Source organism: Helicoverpa zea, chromosome 1, assembly GCF_022581195.2.
Source record: "Helicoverpa zea isolate HzStark_Cry1AcR chromosome 1, ilHelZeax1.1, whole genome shotgun sequence".
Lineage (NCBI taxonomy): Eukaryota > Metazoa > Arthropoda > Insecta > Lepidoptera > Noctuidae > Helicoverpa > Helicoverpa zea.
Genome location: NC_061452.1, coordinates 9098571 through 9116833, shown reverse-complemented (window position 1 = coordinate 9116833; position 18263 = coordinate 9098571). Strand labels below are relative to the sequence as shown.

The window sequence follows — 18263 nt, the reverse complement described above, 5'->3', positions numbered from 1 at the left end:
GACTTACAATTGTTAAAATAAGATAAAAATATAAGTGATTCAATTTTTTTTTTTTGGGGATATAAAACTGTTGATCATAACGTTTTTTTATGCTGGCAAGGTGTAAGAACGTGACACGCGGCCCCCGTTATTACTATCCCTCTCGACTCGGATTTGATTCTCGCCGCAGGTTGTTATTGGTTAGCACGTGTGCCTAGAATTTTCAGTTTTTTTCAAGTGTTTTAGTGACCTTTTGTGACTTATTGTTGTGTTTGTGTGTTGTCCTTGTGTTCGTTACCAGTGTTGTACTGTTGTTTCGGTAAATAACTAGTTTTAATTAGCGATGGATCGCAATAAACCTCCCGATCCCGACCCTCCCGACATCTCTGCATATGCTCCTCTTTCCCCTAACTATTAGGGCATGCAATTTCGGTAAAATAAAAATTACCGGTAAAAATTCGGTAATTAAAATATTTTTACCGGTAAACCGGTAAAACGGTAATTTTTGTATTTTTTTTTAATGTGATATTATATCAATAAGATTGGGTAGTAAAGCAGTAAAAAATAATTAAAAATACAAGGTGTAAGGTGGTAAACATTTTTTGTGACGTGGGCCGTAACAAACAGACATGTCAGTACCATCCGTACGCGATGTCGTCGACAAAATGCAAGAGAAACGGCTGCGATGGTTCGGCCATGTGAAAAGGAAACCACCTGAATACATCACCAATGTTGTGTACTCAATCTCAATATACCCGGTCAAAGGCGCAGAGGCAGGCCGAAACGGTGGTGGTCGAGTGTCGTAATGAATGACTTGAAAATCTACGAACTCGAAGAGGAAGATGTCCTGGATAGATTGAAGTGGAAGAAGAAGATACGGAAAGCGGACTCCGTCACAAGACGGGATAAACGCTTAGAATTACCGTGAAGTAAAAGCCCTCTTTTATGGTAAATCGTAGGCATTTTATGGACCAGGGTCGCGGTAACTCTTTCGAACGGACGGGGGTGACGTCACGGACGCCAAGTTAGCCTGTGCTGGTTGCTGTTGTTTAGCATCAAATAAATTAAAAAACGTATACAATAGTAAGAATTATATTACAAAAAGTCGAAGCTTAACCTAGTGCATCACATAAAACGTTATCTAGTGTTTTAGTGCAGTGTATTATATGAAAAACTTAAAACTAATTACAACTTAACTCAAAGCTAATTAACAGTGACCTAAATCTACCCTAAACATAAAAATATAAACATTAATCATTAAAAATTATTTGAAACTAAGTGCTGAAGTGATACCAAAGTGCGCATATTACTCTGTTTACCCCAGTGTCGATACATGGTGTCAGTAAACCATAGGACTCCCATCTAACCATAGCCGCACGCAAAGTTCTGAACAGCGCCATCTTTTGATACTCAAAAGAATTTGTATCGATTGCTCCTGCATTTCGACACAGTCATGCCTGCATCTAGGTGTGGTGGTTGCAAGAAATATATGACGTCGATAGATGCCGCTACATGCATCAAATGCAATCGCATACACCATCGAGCTTGCGTTAGTCTGCCTGCAACGGGTTGTATTCCAACGAACTGGTGTTGTCCGGAATGCCAGAAAAACCAGGTTAGGGACAATAAGGCGGAGACACCCGTAAGAGGAATGGCAAGTTCTGTCCTTCCAAGGGAACAGCTCTCTAAGGAGCTGGTGGATACCAGCCCGTTTAATTGTACTGCGCTGGACGAAACTACAACTTTCTCCCCGGATTTGGCTGCTGAACTTCGGGTGTTCAAGGAGGAACTTCGTGCAGAGTTTCGCCTCATGCACAAAGAATTTCTTCAATTGCGGACAGAAGTAGCGCAGCTAAAAGACGCCCTAAATAACTCTGGCGAGCGTATGGACGTGATCGAGGCGCGGGTTGAAGCTCTCGAGCTGAAGTTCGAGCAGAAAATCCTGCCGACCAGCAACAGCGATTACGTCGACAACACTATCGCTGAATTGAAGTGCCAGCTTAACGAGCGTGATCAAGAACTGTTGCTCAACGACATTGAGATCACAGGAATTCCCGAGAGTAAGGAAGAAAGCACCCTCCACCTCGTGAACGTTCTCGCAGTAAAGCTCGGCATTACACTAGACGAGAGGGACGTCGTCCATGCCGAACGGGTTGGAGCTACGCACCGCAACCGTGTTGTTGCCTTGGATGGCAGTATTGCTGCTGACCCCGCTGCGCAACGGCCGCGGAGTATATCGGTGCGCCTGGCAAGGCGCGCGACCCGCGACGCGCTACTGCGCGCGGCCCGAGTGCGTCGTGGCTTGAGTACGGATGCACTCGATATGCCTGGCCCGCCGCACCGTGTTTACGTCAACGAGCGCCTCACGCGCACCAATCGCCGGTTATTTTATCGCGCCCGCCAGGCAGCGAGTCTGCATGGCTGGAAGTATGTGTGGACAAGGGAGGGTAAAATATTGTGTCGCAAGGACGATCGGTTAAAAGTAGAAGTTATTAGACATGAAGACGATGCTACCAAAATTTTTGGCTAAAGATCTGTTTGAGGCTTAAGTTGTGCTTAATTGTTGTTGTCGTGCGTATGATTTTTCTTTGTTCTGTCTTTTTATTGTTATATTTGTTTTCGTGTTTATTTTTATTACTTAATTTTATTTGTCTTATACATTCACTTTTAAACTTGTTTTTCTTCCTAATAAGTGTTCAGACCAAATGGTGCGCATTTCTTGCACTATCGAATGGGAGTCCTCTTGGATTAATTGTTATCAACCCACTTTTAGTTGCTCCGCACTTAGCTATATTGGTTTACATTTTTGACCAAGGAATAATATTGGCGCATTGCTTGCACGTATCACACACACACATAAATGCAGTTATGCTTTCCTACACACTATTATACACTAAACAAAACTACAGTATACATATACTTCGCATTCCTATGAAAACTATTTACTACATGAGTACAATAAGTTACATAAACGATTTTAAACTAATATATAAAATGTCTTACAAACTTATAATATTCACGTTATTCACAATTTTCTATTTTTACAAATTTATATTTAAACCCACATATTTTAATTATTATTTACTAGCAATAATTTTTTCCGAAATGAAATATTATTTATTAAAATTTATTGTTATTTACAACATCCATTCACAAATACGTAGGATTAAGTTTTATATTATTATCATTTTGATGGCCCCCATTACCAGTAAAAACGTTAGGCTATTTTATCGGCATAAGTTTTTGTTTTTAACAACAAAACACTATATTACGAATGCAGGATAAATATTTAAAAGTTGGTTTGTTAAACGTGGGTTCCCTAGGTACGAAGCACGATGACTTTGTGGCGTCAGTGGTAAGTCATTCATTCGATATAGTCGCAGTCAATGAGACCTGGTTACGAGCGGGCGAGGAGGGTCGCGCGCCCACGGTGCCGGGCTACCGTCTGCGTCACACGCCGCGACCTGCGACTGTGCGCGGGGGTCGTGGCGATGGTGTGGGTTTTTACATCAAGCGCGGTCTGACTGTCCGCGCCTGTTCTACACCAACTGACCCCAGATACGAGTCTATTGAACAAATGTGGATTACCCTGTCTTTGAATGGAGTCAAACTCGCTATAGGAACAGCGTATCGTCCCCCTCGCTCTGATTTGGACCTCTTCCTAGATGCAATTACCGAATCCATCAGTTCACTTGCAAAATGTGACCACTACGTATTGCTAGGCGATTTCAATGTTAATATGTTGAACACCAGTTACCAAACTCGGAAAGTCTGTGAATTTTTAAATAGCCTGGACCTTAAGCAATTAGTTGACTCCCCCACCCATTTCACGGATCATAGTCAGACGCTAATCGACCTTGTTTGCACTAGCATAAACAACACATCTGTGTGTGTTGAACCATTCGGTGCAATACATGGTCACGCACTAGTAATTTGCACACTTAATATAAAGCGTAGGAAGTATAAACCTCACACGGTGGTTTTCAGACCAATTTCAAAAATTGATAGGGAAAGTTTTGATGATTGCCTGGCGCATATAAACTGGGAAATCATTCGTGTCTTACCAAATGTGAATGGCATGGTGGATGCACTGAACCGGATTGTCGTGTCTGTCTTCGATGAGTATGCTCCAGTCAAGACTTGCTTGATTAAAGACCACTCATACCCATGGATAACAGATACGATAAAGTTCATGATGCATCTGCGTAACGAGGCCCTCGCCAAGTATCGTACAACTAAGTCGGAATCAAAGAAGGTATATTACAAACAATTAAAATCACTCGTGTCCAGTTCCTTATTTTATGAAAAAGTTGCATATTTTAAACAAAACATAAATAACAAAATTAACGACCCAAAAACACTTTGGAAAAATTTGAAAAGTACTGTTTTGCCACCTAAACCACTCAATGACCTTCCAAGTCACTTTAGAGACCCTGATGAAATAAATTTAAATTTTTTGAATGTTCCTGGTAATCCAAATTTTAATGCAACTGTATGTACCTTTTTTGAATCTCACCGCTTTAGTGATGCGAGTTTCTCACTACACCCGGTGAGTACCGATCAGGTTTTGCGATATTTTGGTCAGTTGAAATCGAATGCAGAAGGTTGGGACGGCATAACACTTGACATGCTTACACTGACATTTCCACATACAATAGAAGTCATCACAGATATTGTTAATAAGTCGATTGCCTCTGCAACATTCCCTGATATCTGGAAAATTGCTACTGTTAGACCCCTCCCAAAAATAAACAACCCGACGGAACTTAAAGATCTCAGGCCCATAAGCATATTGCCATGCCTATCCAAAATTGCTGAAAAAGCAATCTGTCAGCAGTTGTCGCAGTATTTGGAGGAAAACAGTATACTTCCGGAGTTACAGTCAGGCTTTCGTAAGCAACGTGGTACTTCGACCGCTCTGCTGGATGTGACGGATAACATCCTATCTGCACAGGACAGGGGCATGTGCACAATTTTGGTTTTGCTAGATTTTTCACGTGCCTTTGACTGCATCAATATTGAGTTGCTTCTCTGCAAGCTCAAGTATTACGGATTTGATGATAATGCTATAAAATGGTTTAGGAGCTATCTAAGCAATCGGCAGCAGCGTGTTGAAGTACGACTGAGCAATGGGTCAACCTTGACCTCGTCACTTACTCCCGTCAATAGAGGAGTTCCGCAGGGCTCAATACTGGGCCCCCTGATCTTCATTTTATACTGTGCTGACATCGTGAACTCGCTAAAGCGGTGTAGGTATCACATTTACGCAGATGATGTGCAAGTGTACGTCTCGTTTGTTCCTAGTGAATATTTAAACGCTCTGGGAGATCTGAACGAAGATCTTAACAGGATAGCGAGTTGGGCAGAGGTCAACGGCTTAGTACTTAATCCCACTAAGACTAAATATATGATATTTGGAACAAAGTGTCAAATTAGTGCCCTGCCGTCTACAATGCACGTTGTCCTCATGGGTGAGTCGGTTGACCGAGTTAATGAAGCGCGTAATCTGGGTCTGACCATGGATGCGGAGTTGAGGTATGAGGCACACGTGGCAAAGTCAGTGCGCGCATGTTTCTACCGGCTTAAAATCCTTTATAAAATAAGGCCTTATTTGTCGGAGGAATTGCGTGTGCAGCTGGTTGAGTCACTTGTGCTTTCTAACCTTAACTATGCAGACACAGTTTATGGTCCTCGATTGCTGGCACGAACGGAACGCCTGATCCAGAGAGCGCAAAACGCCTGCGCCAGATTCTGCTTTAAAATACCGCCAAGAACTCACGTCACTCCATTTATTAATGAACACTCCATCCTTAAGATGAAGTCACGCCGCAAGTTACACCTGGCTTGCCTACTCTTTGGGGTTATAAAGTACAAAGAACCGTCCTATTTGTTTAGCAAACTTAACTTCATTGCTAGTAAGAGAGAACGCCCGGTAAGACAATGCTCACAGCAACTCTCCACGGAACCGCACAGCACTGCGGCCTTCAGAGGCAGTTTTAGGTACGCTGCTACTAAATGCTGGAACAATATTCCCCCGCCAATAAGAAATGCCAAAACTCTTGGTACTTTTAGAATACACCTTCGAAAGTTCCTCATTAACTCACAAAAAGAACTTGGTATGACGATCTCAAACACGTCCATAATATAGCGATAGCAGGTACCTGCCGTGATGGTGTTTCGTCGCCGTATTCCGGTTCACTCGTAGTCTGAGAGTACTAATACTAGTAGTTTACCTAGTAACACATTTCTACACTTCAATATTAATCATAGTTCACATTCAAGCACAACACATACACAGAACATAAAACACTTACTTCAAATACACACAGCACACACACCAATAGTCTACTCGACGTCCGTGCGTCATTTTTAGGGATCCAGCAGAATACCAGCGTCAGGTATTCTACCTGACACATGCTGAGTTGGACTCCCATTCGGTGCAAACGTAAGACTGCAGCGCGCCGTTAATCTCTGATTGTATTTCATATTTTATGTTTCTCTTTCTACCCACTTCTTGTTTTGTTTTATTTTTCTTATTGTGTATCTTTGTGGTGTCTTTTTGTTTGTCTGAATAAATGTTTTATCTATCTATCTATCTATCTATCTATCGAACAATCCCGCAGCCCCGGCAGGCCTTGGCCCTGCGCGTGGAACAACTCGGGCTGCCGTCACGGGTCTGTTGTCTATGCAGACGGAGGAACGACGAGCCACCCGAACTCGCCGTCCACAGACCGACGCCTGCAGTGGCCGGGAGTCGTCTCTCGACACTCGGCGCCCGTGGTGTCTTCCTGGTCCACTACAGCGGCTGGGATGAGAGGTGCGAACTCGCTGGCGCTCCACCGTCTCCTTATCGAGCATGACTGCTTCGCAGAAGGAGGCGACGGCTTCCCATTCCCTCTCGCTCCGGACCATGACTTGAACCAGGGCCGGACGCGAGAGGTCGCCGCTGCCTATTGGCTCGACGACGACACGGCGGTACCCTTCCCAGGCAGTGCACACCTAGACTGTGTGCTCCACCGTGTCCTCAGTGCTATCCGCATGGTAGTGAAGTAAAAGCACTTGCTCAATAAGGTCATAGAGTAGTTAAAATAAGCATAATCTATATTTTAGCTTATATGAGCTGACAGCTATGAGGAAAATCAGAATAACCGAATGAATAAAATTTGTTTAGATATTATAAATTAAGATGAGAATGAAGATTTGTATCTAACCTATAGTTAAGGAGCCACATAAGTTTACTTTCTTAAAAAACAGCAACTTTAACACTCTTACAATAATGTAATGTATTCAAAATTACATTATGTTCAGGCTACATAATGAAGATTTGACGTTAAATGAACAATTGCTATATATTATCACAAAAACGTAAAAACCGGTAATTTACCGGTTACACATTATTTTTACCGGTAAATTAAAGATCGCGAAAATGGGCGGTTTTACCGGTAAAACCGAAACCGGTAAACCGGTATTGCATGCCCTACTAACTATCCATTATCCCAATTCGCCGATGTTGCTTGCAGCATCGCGGACTCCCAAAACTTATCTGCCTCGAATGCCAGGAAACGCTCCGGAGATGATGCAAACATTGTCGTGTCAACCCCACCACCGAAACAACAAAGGAATTTAGTTGGCCGCAGCAGGTACTCTGCTACTGATAAGGCACCGTTCATTGTCCACGTGTCTCGTTTGGAACCCCAGCCTAATGCCGGTACTTCTCTGCATCCGGTTACCTTTGGAATATTTCTCCAAAAACAGAACATAGTTAACATTGTCCGTGATGGAGTTAAAAAAGTTGGCAGGAACCGTGTTTCTGTGGAATTTAAATCCCCTCAGGATGCAAATGCATTTCTTATTAATAACATTCTTCCCAAGAACAGCTTTGTGGCCTCCATCCCTACGTTTAATATAACCCGCATGGGTGTTGTTACCGGTGTTCCTGCTGATTTAACTGAAGAGGAAGCCCAAAGATACCTACAAGTCCCCTCAGGTTGCGGTGAAATTCTCAAAGTTCGTCGTATAAATAGGAAAGTGATAATTGATGGAGTGACCGAATTTAAATCCACAGAAACATGTGTCCTTACCTTTGACGGTCAGGTGTTACCGCCAAGGGTGTTTTGCTGCTACACTTCCCTCCCAGTCCAACAATATGTTTATCCCACCATCCAGTGTCGTAAGTGCTGCAGGTTTGGTCATGTGGAACTAGTGTGCCGGTCTACACCCCGCTGCAGTAAATGCGGCCATGATCACCCTGGTGATGGTTGCAGCATTTCTGAGGCGGAGGCATTCTGTGTGCTTTGCTCGGGGAATCATTTTGCAAATAGCAAATCATGCCCGGAGCTGGGCAGACAGAAGGCCATTAAGACTGTTATGGCTGAGAAGTCCCTCTCTTATGCTGAGCCCAGCAAAACTGTCCCACTCGCTTCTCGCAACTATGCGAATGCTACAAAAGCAGTTCCCACCTCCACTCAGTCATACCGCAAAACCGTTTTCCTCAAGCCGAAGACCCATGCCCCTCTATCTCCCTCTTATGATAAAGCTGCTCATCAGCAAATTATTAACTCCCCTGCACCTTCACAGCCTGACGGCTGCGCTCTAAATAATCCATTCACCGGCAATAATGCTTCATCAATTATAGAAATTCTTATTAAACTCTTAACTACTATTGTATCCACTAATAATGCTGAAATACCGTCCAACGTTGCCTATCAACTAGTAAATCTCCTTTCAAAAATTAAAAATGGCGTCCCGTCAAATATTCCTGCAATGGAATGTGAGGAGCGTGTGGCATAAGAAACACGACCTCATATTCCTTCTTAATAAATTCAAGCCTTTGGCTTGCTCAATTGCTGAGACTTGGCTCACCCCGAGTCTCAGTTTTAATATACCACATTTTAATGTTCTCAGATGTGACAGATCTGATGGCTATGGAGGGTCGGCTCTCCTCGTTAATAATCGTGTTCCACTGTCGACCTTGGCACTTTCTGCTCTGGATGGTGATATGAATATAGTCGCAGGTAGAGTAGAAGGTATCACAGTTTTATCTGTCTATATCTCCCACCCACAGCACAGGTTCTTAGCTACTATTAGAGATATTCTGAACAACATTGTAGGACCCGTGCTTGTCATGGGTGATTTTAACTGTCACCATTTTAGATGGGGTTCCAATCGCTGTGATTCCTTTGGGGAAGGTTTGGTAGAAATCTTGGATGACCTAGACCTTTGCATCCTAAATGATGGTAGTCCTACTCGTAGATCCCTTCCCGGACAGCAAAAGAGTTGTGTTGATCTCACATTCTGTTCCGTAGAGTTGGCGGCATCAATTCATTGGCAATGTACTACCCTTACGCATGGTAGCGACCATTACCCCATTGTTATAACTTTTCTTAATAAAACTTATTTAGAGAAAACTTCTCCTCCACTATTGAAGTACAACTTGTCCAAACCCGATTGGTCGAGGTTTGCATCTTTACTGGAGGAGAAAATTAGTATGCTTCCAAATTTAACTTCAAGTTTCCAAGATTTTAATGGTCACTGCCATGCTAAGAACTGCTACGATGGCTTTATCTCGGTCATAATTTCAAGCGCAGACTCTATCTTTCCGTTGCGCAACTGTGCCAGAAACAAGATCCCGTCACCCCCATGGTGGGATCAAGAATGCACATCGGCTGTTAAAGAAAGGAAAGAGGCCGAAAAACAGTACAATGATGCGATGAATAGCGACAATCTTATACGGTACAAACGAGTGTTAGCTCAGTCTCGGCGGCTTCTTCACAAGAAGAAACGTCGAGGTTGCGTCAAGTTCTGCACTTCTCTGTCCCCTTCCACTCCCATATCAGCAGTATGGAAGAGCATTAATCGTTTTAGGCGAGGCTGCTCCCCACCTATCTCTTCCCCCATCACGCGAGAAACTGCTGAATCCTTTTTCGACAAAATTGCTCCAGCCTATGTTCCTTCTTCCTCAGAACTTCTGCTCCCGCCTGTTAATATTTTGAATGACCCCCTGGATGAACCTTTTTCATTGGAGGAACTTGATGCGGTATTACGTCATGTTAGGGATACCGCCCCTGGCATGGACGGCATACCGTATTCATTTGCAGCTCACTTCGGTTCTGATGCTAAACAATATTTTTTAGGAATTATAAATTATTGTTACCAATTTGGTTGGGTTCCTGACCAGTGGAAAATTCAGATAGTCATTCCTCTTTTGAAGCCCGGCAAGACTGCTGATGATCCGAATGGCCTTAGACCAATTGCGTTGTCCTCAGTTTTGGCCAAGTTACTTGAACATTTAATTAAAAACAGACTTGAGTGGTTGGTAGAGTCGAGGGATTTACTGCCGAGTAATACTAACAAGTTAAAGTTACACAAGATCGGCTACAACAGCATCTTAAATTCCTTTTGTTTTTTGTTTCTTTTTTGTTTTTTTAATCACAAGCACGACTTGCTTCTCATTTCACTTGTCATTGGCAGAATCGTCGACATTGACATCGACACGGATTGCCATAAATAAAAATAGAATAGAATAGACTCGGATTTGCCTCTGTGTATAACGCAACCAATTTAGTACCTTATTGCGTTGGAATAGAGTTCATTCTCGTATATATATATATTGATAATGCGCAATCTTGCTTGTATATTACATCTATGAAGAAACACAACCACTAATAACTGTATTCTGGTTCTGACCATAAATTAATATTTAGACCTATCTTTGATTTAGACAGTCATAATTAATGTGCCCATTAATTTTTGTGCTAGACCTATATACGTTAGGGTAACGTCACAATGTACAATGCAATCTATAATTTTTCTAGCGTGTTTTACTAATTAAAGCAATTTCAATGACTGTACCATTGTTTTACTGTGCTACACACTCACTGGCATCAGCTGTCTAGACAAGATTGCGCACGCTCAAAATATATATTTACGAAAATGAACTCTGTTCCAACGCAATAAGGTACTAAATTGGTTGCATAATACACAGAGGCAAATCCGAGCCGAGAGGGATAGTTAGAACGGAGACCGTTTGTCTCTTTCTAACACCTTGCCAGCATAAAAAATGTTGTGATCAACAGTTTTGTCTTCCCAAAAAACCAATTGAATCACTTATATTTTTATTTTATTTTAACAATTGTAAGTCAACAAATTAATAAAAATCGCATTAATTTATTCCTATTTATTCTTAAAACATAAACAACATAATTTTTTATTTTGCTTTTTTTTATTTTCTAGCGGTAACCCTGAACATTCTTGGCGCGTAATCAGCATTTAATTTTTTTTTTTTTGTATTAAATCAATTTAAACTATAAATGGTGAAAAAGTGTTGTGTTTATACTAGTAAAAGTGAATCCTATGGTGGTTGCAATATATCGTTCCACAGGTTAGATAATAATAACATTTTCGTAAATCAAACAACTAGGGTGCCCATGAATTCTTGTAATGAGTCAAAATATGGGTGATGGATTTTAAAACTGTTGTACTATTGTTATAGCTTCCCAAAAATGAAGAAAAGCGACATAAACGGCTCAGCAGTCTATATGTGAAGCAAAAATACAAAAAAAAAACAGTCTTCACTTCGAATCTTCCTGCTTTTATACTGCTAATTCCCGCAAATTATTAAAAGCCTATATTAGTATTTTAAGGTAACAAACGGCGTAAGTTAAAATTTCTATACCAATCTGTGTTTAATAATCTTAGCAAATTCGGATTTGTCTCACATAGCTTAATCTCATAGTCACTCTATTAGAAAGGGACAGACGGCCTCGGTACTAACTGTTTCACTCGGCTCGTTTTTTGGGTAAAAATGCGCAGTCCTGTTTACTAATTATGTCTATGGCTGACTCTCGCATGACTGACAGACCGACAGCAAGCAAATTGACACTGACGTGTAGTAAAGGAAGGAAACTAAATTCATTACAATAAAATAATAATATTATTTTCAGTTCTTTTACTTTTTAAAATTTACAATATTTTTACCACCATAAGACTATATTTAGTAAATCAATGAGCCAGTGACATTTATACGTATAGACTAGTCTATTAAGACACCATGACTGATAAAAAGTTCGTATTTAAGCATCAGCAAAAGGATAATGACGATGATCATGAGTATTTAGGGACACAATGTTTCCAAATCAGTCCTAATGTCGAAGAAAAAGAAATCCCAACTAATGGCGAAGAGTACTTACTAAAAGTTATAAAGGAGCGCGCCAAATGTGCAACAATTACCAAGTGTAATTTAGATGCATCACAAACTCGCAAGAAGCTTTGTAACACTGTAAAAGAGGTAATCATTATTTGTCTATAATCATTACAAACTACTTATGAAACCTTAAATCGTTCATCGGTTAACATTATTTTATTTATTTCCAGCATAAAGTACCCGAAAAACCTGAAAAGCTTAAACCCACAATAGAATGGCAGAATATTCAGATAGCTGACTTCTCAGACCTTCATATGTACGTCGTACGTATGGCAGCTCGTAAGAAAGCAGAACTACCAACAATATTCCAGGACACATATAGAGACTTCATGCAGGACGGTGAGATACAGTGGATGCAGGTGTTTGAAAGCACAGAACCAACACTGTCACATGTGGTCGGGTTGTCTCACGGTGTGGTAGAAACAGGCTTGGATACCATACTATCGATTTTACAACGGATAAAACCGGGAGAGTCTATTGACCGTAGAACAGGTATGTAGATGGTCAATACTTTTTGCTTATTTAACTAAAGAAATGTGCCAGTAACCAAAACAAAAAATCTACATCTTTGAATATAGTAGTTTTCCTTAATTCTATTTTTTGTATCATATGAATTTTATAAATTCCAGGATTATGGCTCCATGCACTGCTAACTGTTGCAAGACATCCACCACAGTCCGATGATAGTTTTTTATTAAGAAATCTCTGTAGAAGGTGTGCAGAAATTAGGTAAATGTATTCTGAATTTAATTGTTCTTTACTCTTACTTGGCCTCAAGTAGGAAATGGCCTACTTTATATTCCTCTAGTATCATTCTCCCATTAATTATGGTTTATCTAAGCTGTATCATGCTTTTTTATTTTTTCCATCTTTGACATCTACTCATTTAGCAGCTGATAACCTCTGTTTCTTCTGTTTTCAGGGCCGGTCTAAATCTAGATGATGAGAATGCAAGAGAACTAGCAACACCTTTGAATATTTTTATATGTATAATAGCAAAGTATTTTGGTCAGCATGACTTGGGTGACTATGAACTTCATGATTCTAAAGTAGGTCAGATTTATTATGACTCAAAAGTAGCACAGATATTTTATTGACACTAGGTTAAGTTAATTTTATAATTAGGTTAATTGAAGACAGCTGTGTGGTGGCAAATATTCGAATACTCTGGCTCACTCTTTGGGTGCAAATCTTAATATGCACATATGTTACAAATTACAAATACAAAAGCTATAAAAAAAATAGCAACTGAAAACTACAACACAGAGGAAAAATTATGGAATTTGTGCAGGTACCCTTTGCTTTAAAAAAAAATAATCATGAATTGATACTGATATTCTTAGAAGGATGAATGTACTTTCTTATCAGTTAACTGAGCTTAATTATATACCTGCTAATGTTTTTAAATGCGAAATAAGGCGTCTTGTAATATATAAGCAGTTTCTCTCCTTGGGGCTGCCAGAGTGATATAACTAGCAATAGTGTACTTTAACTATTCTTAAATAATTCGTATTATTTTAAATGACTGCCATGAAATAAATATTTTTATGATCAAAGTTTTATTTATTGTATTTATTTTCCACCAGTTTGCAAATAGTTGGTGTACAGTACAGCAATAAGTACCGTATGTTACAGATATGGGCTAGAAATATAATACATTTTTAAATGGAGGATGTAGAAAATTAAATGAAAGAACAACAAATATATTTATGATTATTATATTTAAACGATCAATCATTACAATTATAAATTGATGATATGTACCTATCTATAATAAAATAATAAGCCTTTTCAAACGATTAGAAAATGACACCTACTTGATAACAAAAATAAATTGCGATAGCTAAGAAACAGTTTATCACTCGTTAAAACGCGAGCGAACTTCGAAAATACAATAATTTTAATTTAAGCATTTTGTTGTAAGACAAAATTTGAAAAATAACCGAAACTTTGAAACAATTTAAAGATTTTTGTCGTATCAGTCTGAAAGGTAGGTCTACCATGGCTTGTCAAAAGCGATATACGTATATAGTCAGAAACATATAACTTTATCTGTCTCTCACTCCTCATCATTTCATGGTAGGACCATCAGTGTCTCGATTAAAATTTTAACTTTCCACGTTATTTTTCAATATTTGCCTTAAACTTTTCTACCACAGATAAATTCTAAATAACAATAATAGTCAAAATTACAATTCACCATCTATCTACGAGTGATTAACCCAACGATTAAATATTTAGAAATAGAATCACTGGAAAACTTATGCCACTGTAAAGTTCAGGAAGTTTAGATAATAACTAACTTTAATTCATTGCAAAATATTTCATAAAAAGTGTATAGAAAAAATAACAGTCAACTGCTCAAGTTCCAGTCCTGCTCAGCCCCCGCAGCCAATGAAAACTTAATTCCATGCAAAATCATGCTATTTTCGTCTCCATTGTGAAAGCATTAAAGATCAATTTCGTTCTGGCATATTTTGAAAGCCGAGGCCTGAGCGAAGTCTTGTTAAACTGAGCATGAATAATAGAAAATGTTTACAGATCAGTGCTTAAATATAATTTCATTGAACGGTTTCATGAAACATTAGTCTACTCTTATTACAAGATGGGGTTTAATTAGTTGAAGTAAGTTTGTTATGTAAAACTTCAAAAATAGTGCTTTTGCAATAGGAGGGCTAATGTCTCAAGTGGCAGATCTCTTTTTCAACCGTACCTCAAAAGTGTTCCAAAATAAGTCAATAAAAAAAAAAAAAAACTATCACAGTAGACAGATCATTACTTCAGGAGTGCACATTTCTACTTTCAATAATTTCGATATAATTTATTGCACATAATTATACATTCATTGCTAATTTCAAGAGAATTTTAAGTCTAACACTATGTATTGACTAACTCTAAGTCACTAGATTTTTCAAAACTAATGAATATCTGTCGCAAAAGTTTATATCTAGGCTTCTGGAGCTCTATGTCTAGTGTATCTACATGTTTATACATAATTCTGTAATTATCTAATACATTTTAAAAGTAGGTAGGAAAATCTATTGATTCAGAAATACCTAATTATCTTTGGATTTCTCAGTTTAGGTATCCACTAGGTTTGAGCGTTGTTAAATTAAAGAAAAACAAAAGAGAAATTAAGTCAGGTACAGAATTCATTTAAAACAGATTTAGCAAGTTTTTGTTAACCTAAGTGAAAGCGTTTAATGTGCAACTACTATTAAAAGGGCACATTCAAAGATACTTTACGATTCATCAAGTAATATAAGAAACGGATCGACGACACCCATGACATATCGATTTCATGACAGAGCTGTTTGATCACAAAAGATTCCGACTCGATTAGATACGCGGTTTTAACATAAAAATGGTTTATAAACCCCTTTTAAAATATGATAGATTTAAAGCTATTTGATAGCGTGATAACATTCTATTTGTAAGGTGAGATTATTTTTGGAAAGTATATAAACCAAATGATAGTAGTACCTACAGCATGCAAAAGTAGTAATAATGCGTAAGAGCTATGTACACTAAAGTCTTCAGCAGAAGCAGCGCCCTCTAGCTTCACTCGTCATCGTTGAGAAGATCTGTGCAAGATTTAGCTTTGGTTGATCTGAAAAAAGTTAAATTTTGAATTATAGTTCGGCCATTCAGAGAATGCGTTCCTGACACGTCGCGATTGAACTGACGACGTAACTTTGCAATGGCGTTGCAGTTACGATAAAAATATTTTTGCTGGTTGTTTACCGTTTTAACAATTGAGGAGCATTAAAACAACATTATTATATCAATAATCAATGAATGTTATAATTCAGTCAGTTCAATCGCGACGTGTCAGGAACGCATTCTCTGAATGGCCGAACTATAATATTCGACAACTTTTTTTATGCCGACTTCAACATACTTGATAAAAGACTAGGCAGATGGTTGGGTTTAGGGCAATAAAATTCATGTTACTTTACTTGATTATGGTAAAGGAAAAGGCCTATTCGAACTAGTGTTTTAGCCAGTTTTATTAAGTAGCAGTTATTCTGTTACCTACAGGGACGAAATATAATGAATATCGGCTTATAAGTTACGTTGCAACACTCAAGTTAAACGAACGTAGACCTTTACTCACTGTGGGTTTTTGACTCGTCTGCAAACCCTGAGTTCGATGGGTCCACTGCGCACTGACTTGAAAAGCGCCAGTGCTTCTACATGCGCGAGTTCGTGGCATGCATGTCCGTTCACTGCTAACACCTCATCTCCTGAAAACAAGCATATAGGCATTTTAAAAAAGAAGTAATTTACCCTCAAACTTTAACAAAACTATTTCAAACTAGATTTCGCACGCCACATTGTCCGCGTATTCTTCGCCTATACATTTTTTTTCTCATCGAAGGAAATTCTTTAAGAAATTTCTCCTAGAAGCAGGAAAATACAGTTCAAAGTCTTAAACAATCTTTCCAGTAAGTACATCCAGGTTTTTCCAAATAGGAATGTACTGGAATGATTGAATTCATTCAACCACAATTGGTTGGGTGATATTTAACGTTTCAAATATTTTTCCTTAGTGCAAAGAGGATGCATAATATGAAATGTGACACAACTTATTTGTTAACGGTGCCATTTAGAACCATGTTAAGTACCTATATGTACTAAAATTGTATTTATGTTGATACATAATCTTCGAGTGCCTATAAAAAATTATGAATAATGTTATTTATTACTGTGTACGTATAGACGAACAAACCAATTTGAACAAACAAACCAAACTGTAATATCTACATATTTTATTTCATTCTTTACAATTTTTGTTGTCATTATTTAGAGCATTGCATTTATTGACGGTAATGTTCTATTGAAATGAATATGACATTGAAACAAATTAGGTGCTTTTTCCGAGTGGACGTGTAACTAGGGTTTAATTTAAATATAGGTACGACATTTATTACCTAATTGTTGACGGTTTAAAGGTCAAAGTTTGAAACATTATTCCACAGAGTCCTTTGATAACACTTGAACTGAGAGCCGAGACGTGACAATATTGTAGGAATATGATAAATCATTATGCACATATAAACATCGGTATCATGTACTCACTGCTGTTCGGGTTACAGCCTAGCTAGTTGATACTAAACGCTTTGTTATTATGCCGTTTCGACGAACTACCACAACACGGCTTCCTATTCTTATCACATTGCATTCCTCGATGCTATTAAATTATCGCAGTTCGTTATTATTTATCAATTACATTTACGCGAAAACTGAAAAATAAACACTGTAGGTAATCAATTAAATGCACGAAACTTACCTGCTTTCAGTCTTCCATCATCAATAGCCTGTCCTTGTGGTAGGATACTTTTGATGAATATGCCCAGTGGACCCCGTGGTGAGTCACGACCTCCCACGATGGTGAAGCCGAGCGGTTTCTTCCCATGGCCTTTCTCGAATGTAATGGTGTGGTAAGTATGCGTTGGCGCCCTTGGTCTCCGGGGTAAGGTACAGAAGTTTGCCGCGTTCGGCGTTTGTGGTTCACGTTCACTATCGTCTTTACATTTTGTCCGTTCAACACCGTCGGGCGTGTCGACGTTAACGACATCTGCGGCACAACTGAGCGCTAGGGTGTCCTTGTTGGCGCCACCATAGCTTACGACTTGCCGGCGCAGCAGCTTGTTGTTCATGCTGCTGTAGCTCGCGTTCTGACCCTTGAGGAAGTGCGAGTGCGCCGCTGCCGCGCTGTCGGCTGACTCGTCCGCCGCTGATAGCGTTGTGTGATTACACGCCGACTCATCCTGCGACCGACGTCGGTCTATTTTGACGTCACATTTGTCTGCACGTTTTTCCTTCCCCAAAATAATAGCATTTTCGTAATCCACAGAACTTTCTCTCATTAATATTATATTCCTTTGGGATAGTTCTCTTTGCCTGGCGTCTGCTGGCTTATCTCGCTGCCTACAAATTACTATGTCAATTTCGGCGGCCCCAGATTTAAGAGCTTCTTTAGCTTCAGCCATGGTTAAATCGCGAAGTCTTCGGCCATTTACATTGAGCAGTTCGTCTCCAATACGTAGGGTGCCTTCTCTGTAAAAAATAATCAAAT

At 39.4% G+C, this 18263-nt stretch overlaps 3 protein-coding genes across 5 annotated transcripts in view; 2 read left to right on the top strand and 1 right to left on the bottom strand.

The window, feature by feature from the left end:
• Nucleotides 1–74: 74 nt before the first annotated feature.
• On the top strand, nt 75–13737 carry LOC124634599 (gem-associated protein 2-like). Of its 2 annotated transcripts, XM_047170235.1 has the most exons (5): nt 75–179; nt 12056–12265; nt 12352–12673; nt 12811–12910; nt 13104–13737. In XM_047170235.1, exons 1-5 carry the CDS (start codon nt 90–92, stop codon nt 13276–13278), a joined length of 897 nt encoding a protein of 298 aa, XP_047026191.1. In that variant the 5' UTR covers nt 75–89; the 3' UTR covers nt 13279–13737. The 2 variants fall into 2 exon arrangements, with proteins under 2 accessions (XP_047026191.1, XP_047026200.1); XM_047170244.1 differs by lacking the exon at nt 75–179 and having other exon boundaries at nt 11751–12265.
• LOC124634591 lies at nt 900–6568 on the top strand. The gene has a single exon (XM_047170220.1). It carries the CDS (start codon nt 1433–1435, stop codon nt 2507–2509), a length of 1077 nt encoding a protein of 358 aa, XP_047026176.1. The 5' UTR covers nt 900–1432; the 3' UTR covers nt 2510–6568.
• A 146-nt stretch (nt 13738–13883) lies between the features above and the next one.
• The window catches only part of LOC124634577, a 42502-nt gene continuing 38122 nt past the window's right edge, over nt 13884–18263 (bottom strand). For both annotated transcript variants that reach the window (XM_047170209.1, XM_047170202.1), the window contains exons 4-6: nt 17475–18244; nt 16299–16428; nt 13884–15791 (exon numbers count right to left, since the gene is read on the bottom strand). In XM_047170209.1, coding sequence (XP_047026165.1) covers nt 15743–15791; nt 16299–16428; nt 17475–18244 — 949 coding nt within the window. In that variant the 3' untranslated portion in view covers nt 13884–15742. The remainder of the gene's footprint in view (nt 15792–16298; nt 16429–17474; nt 18245–18263) is intronic.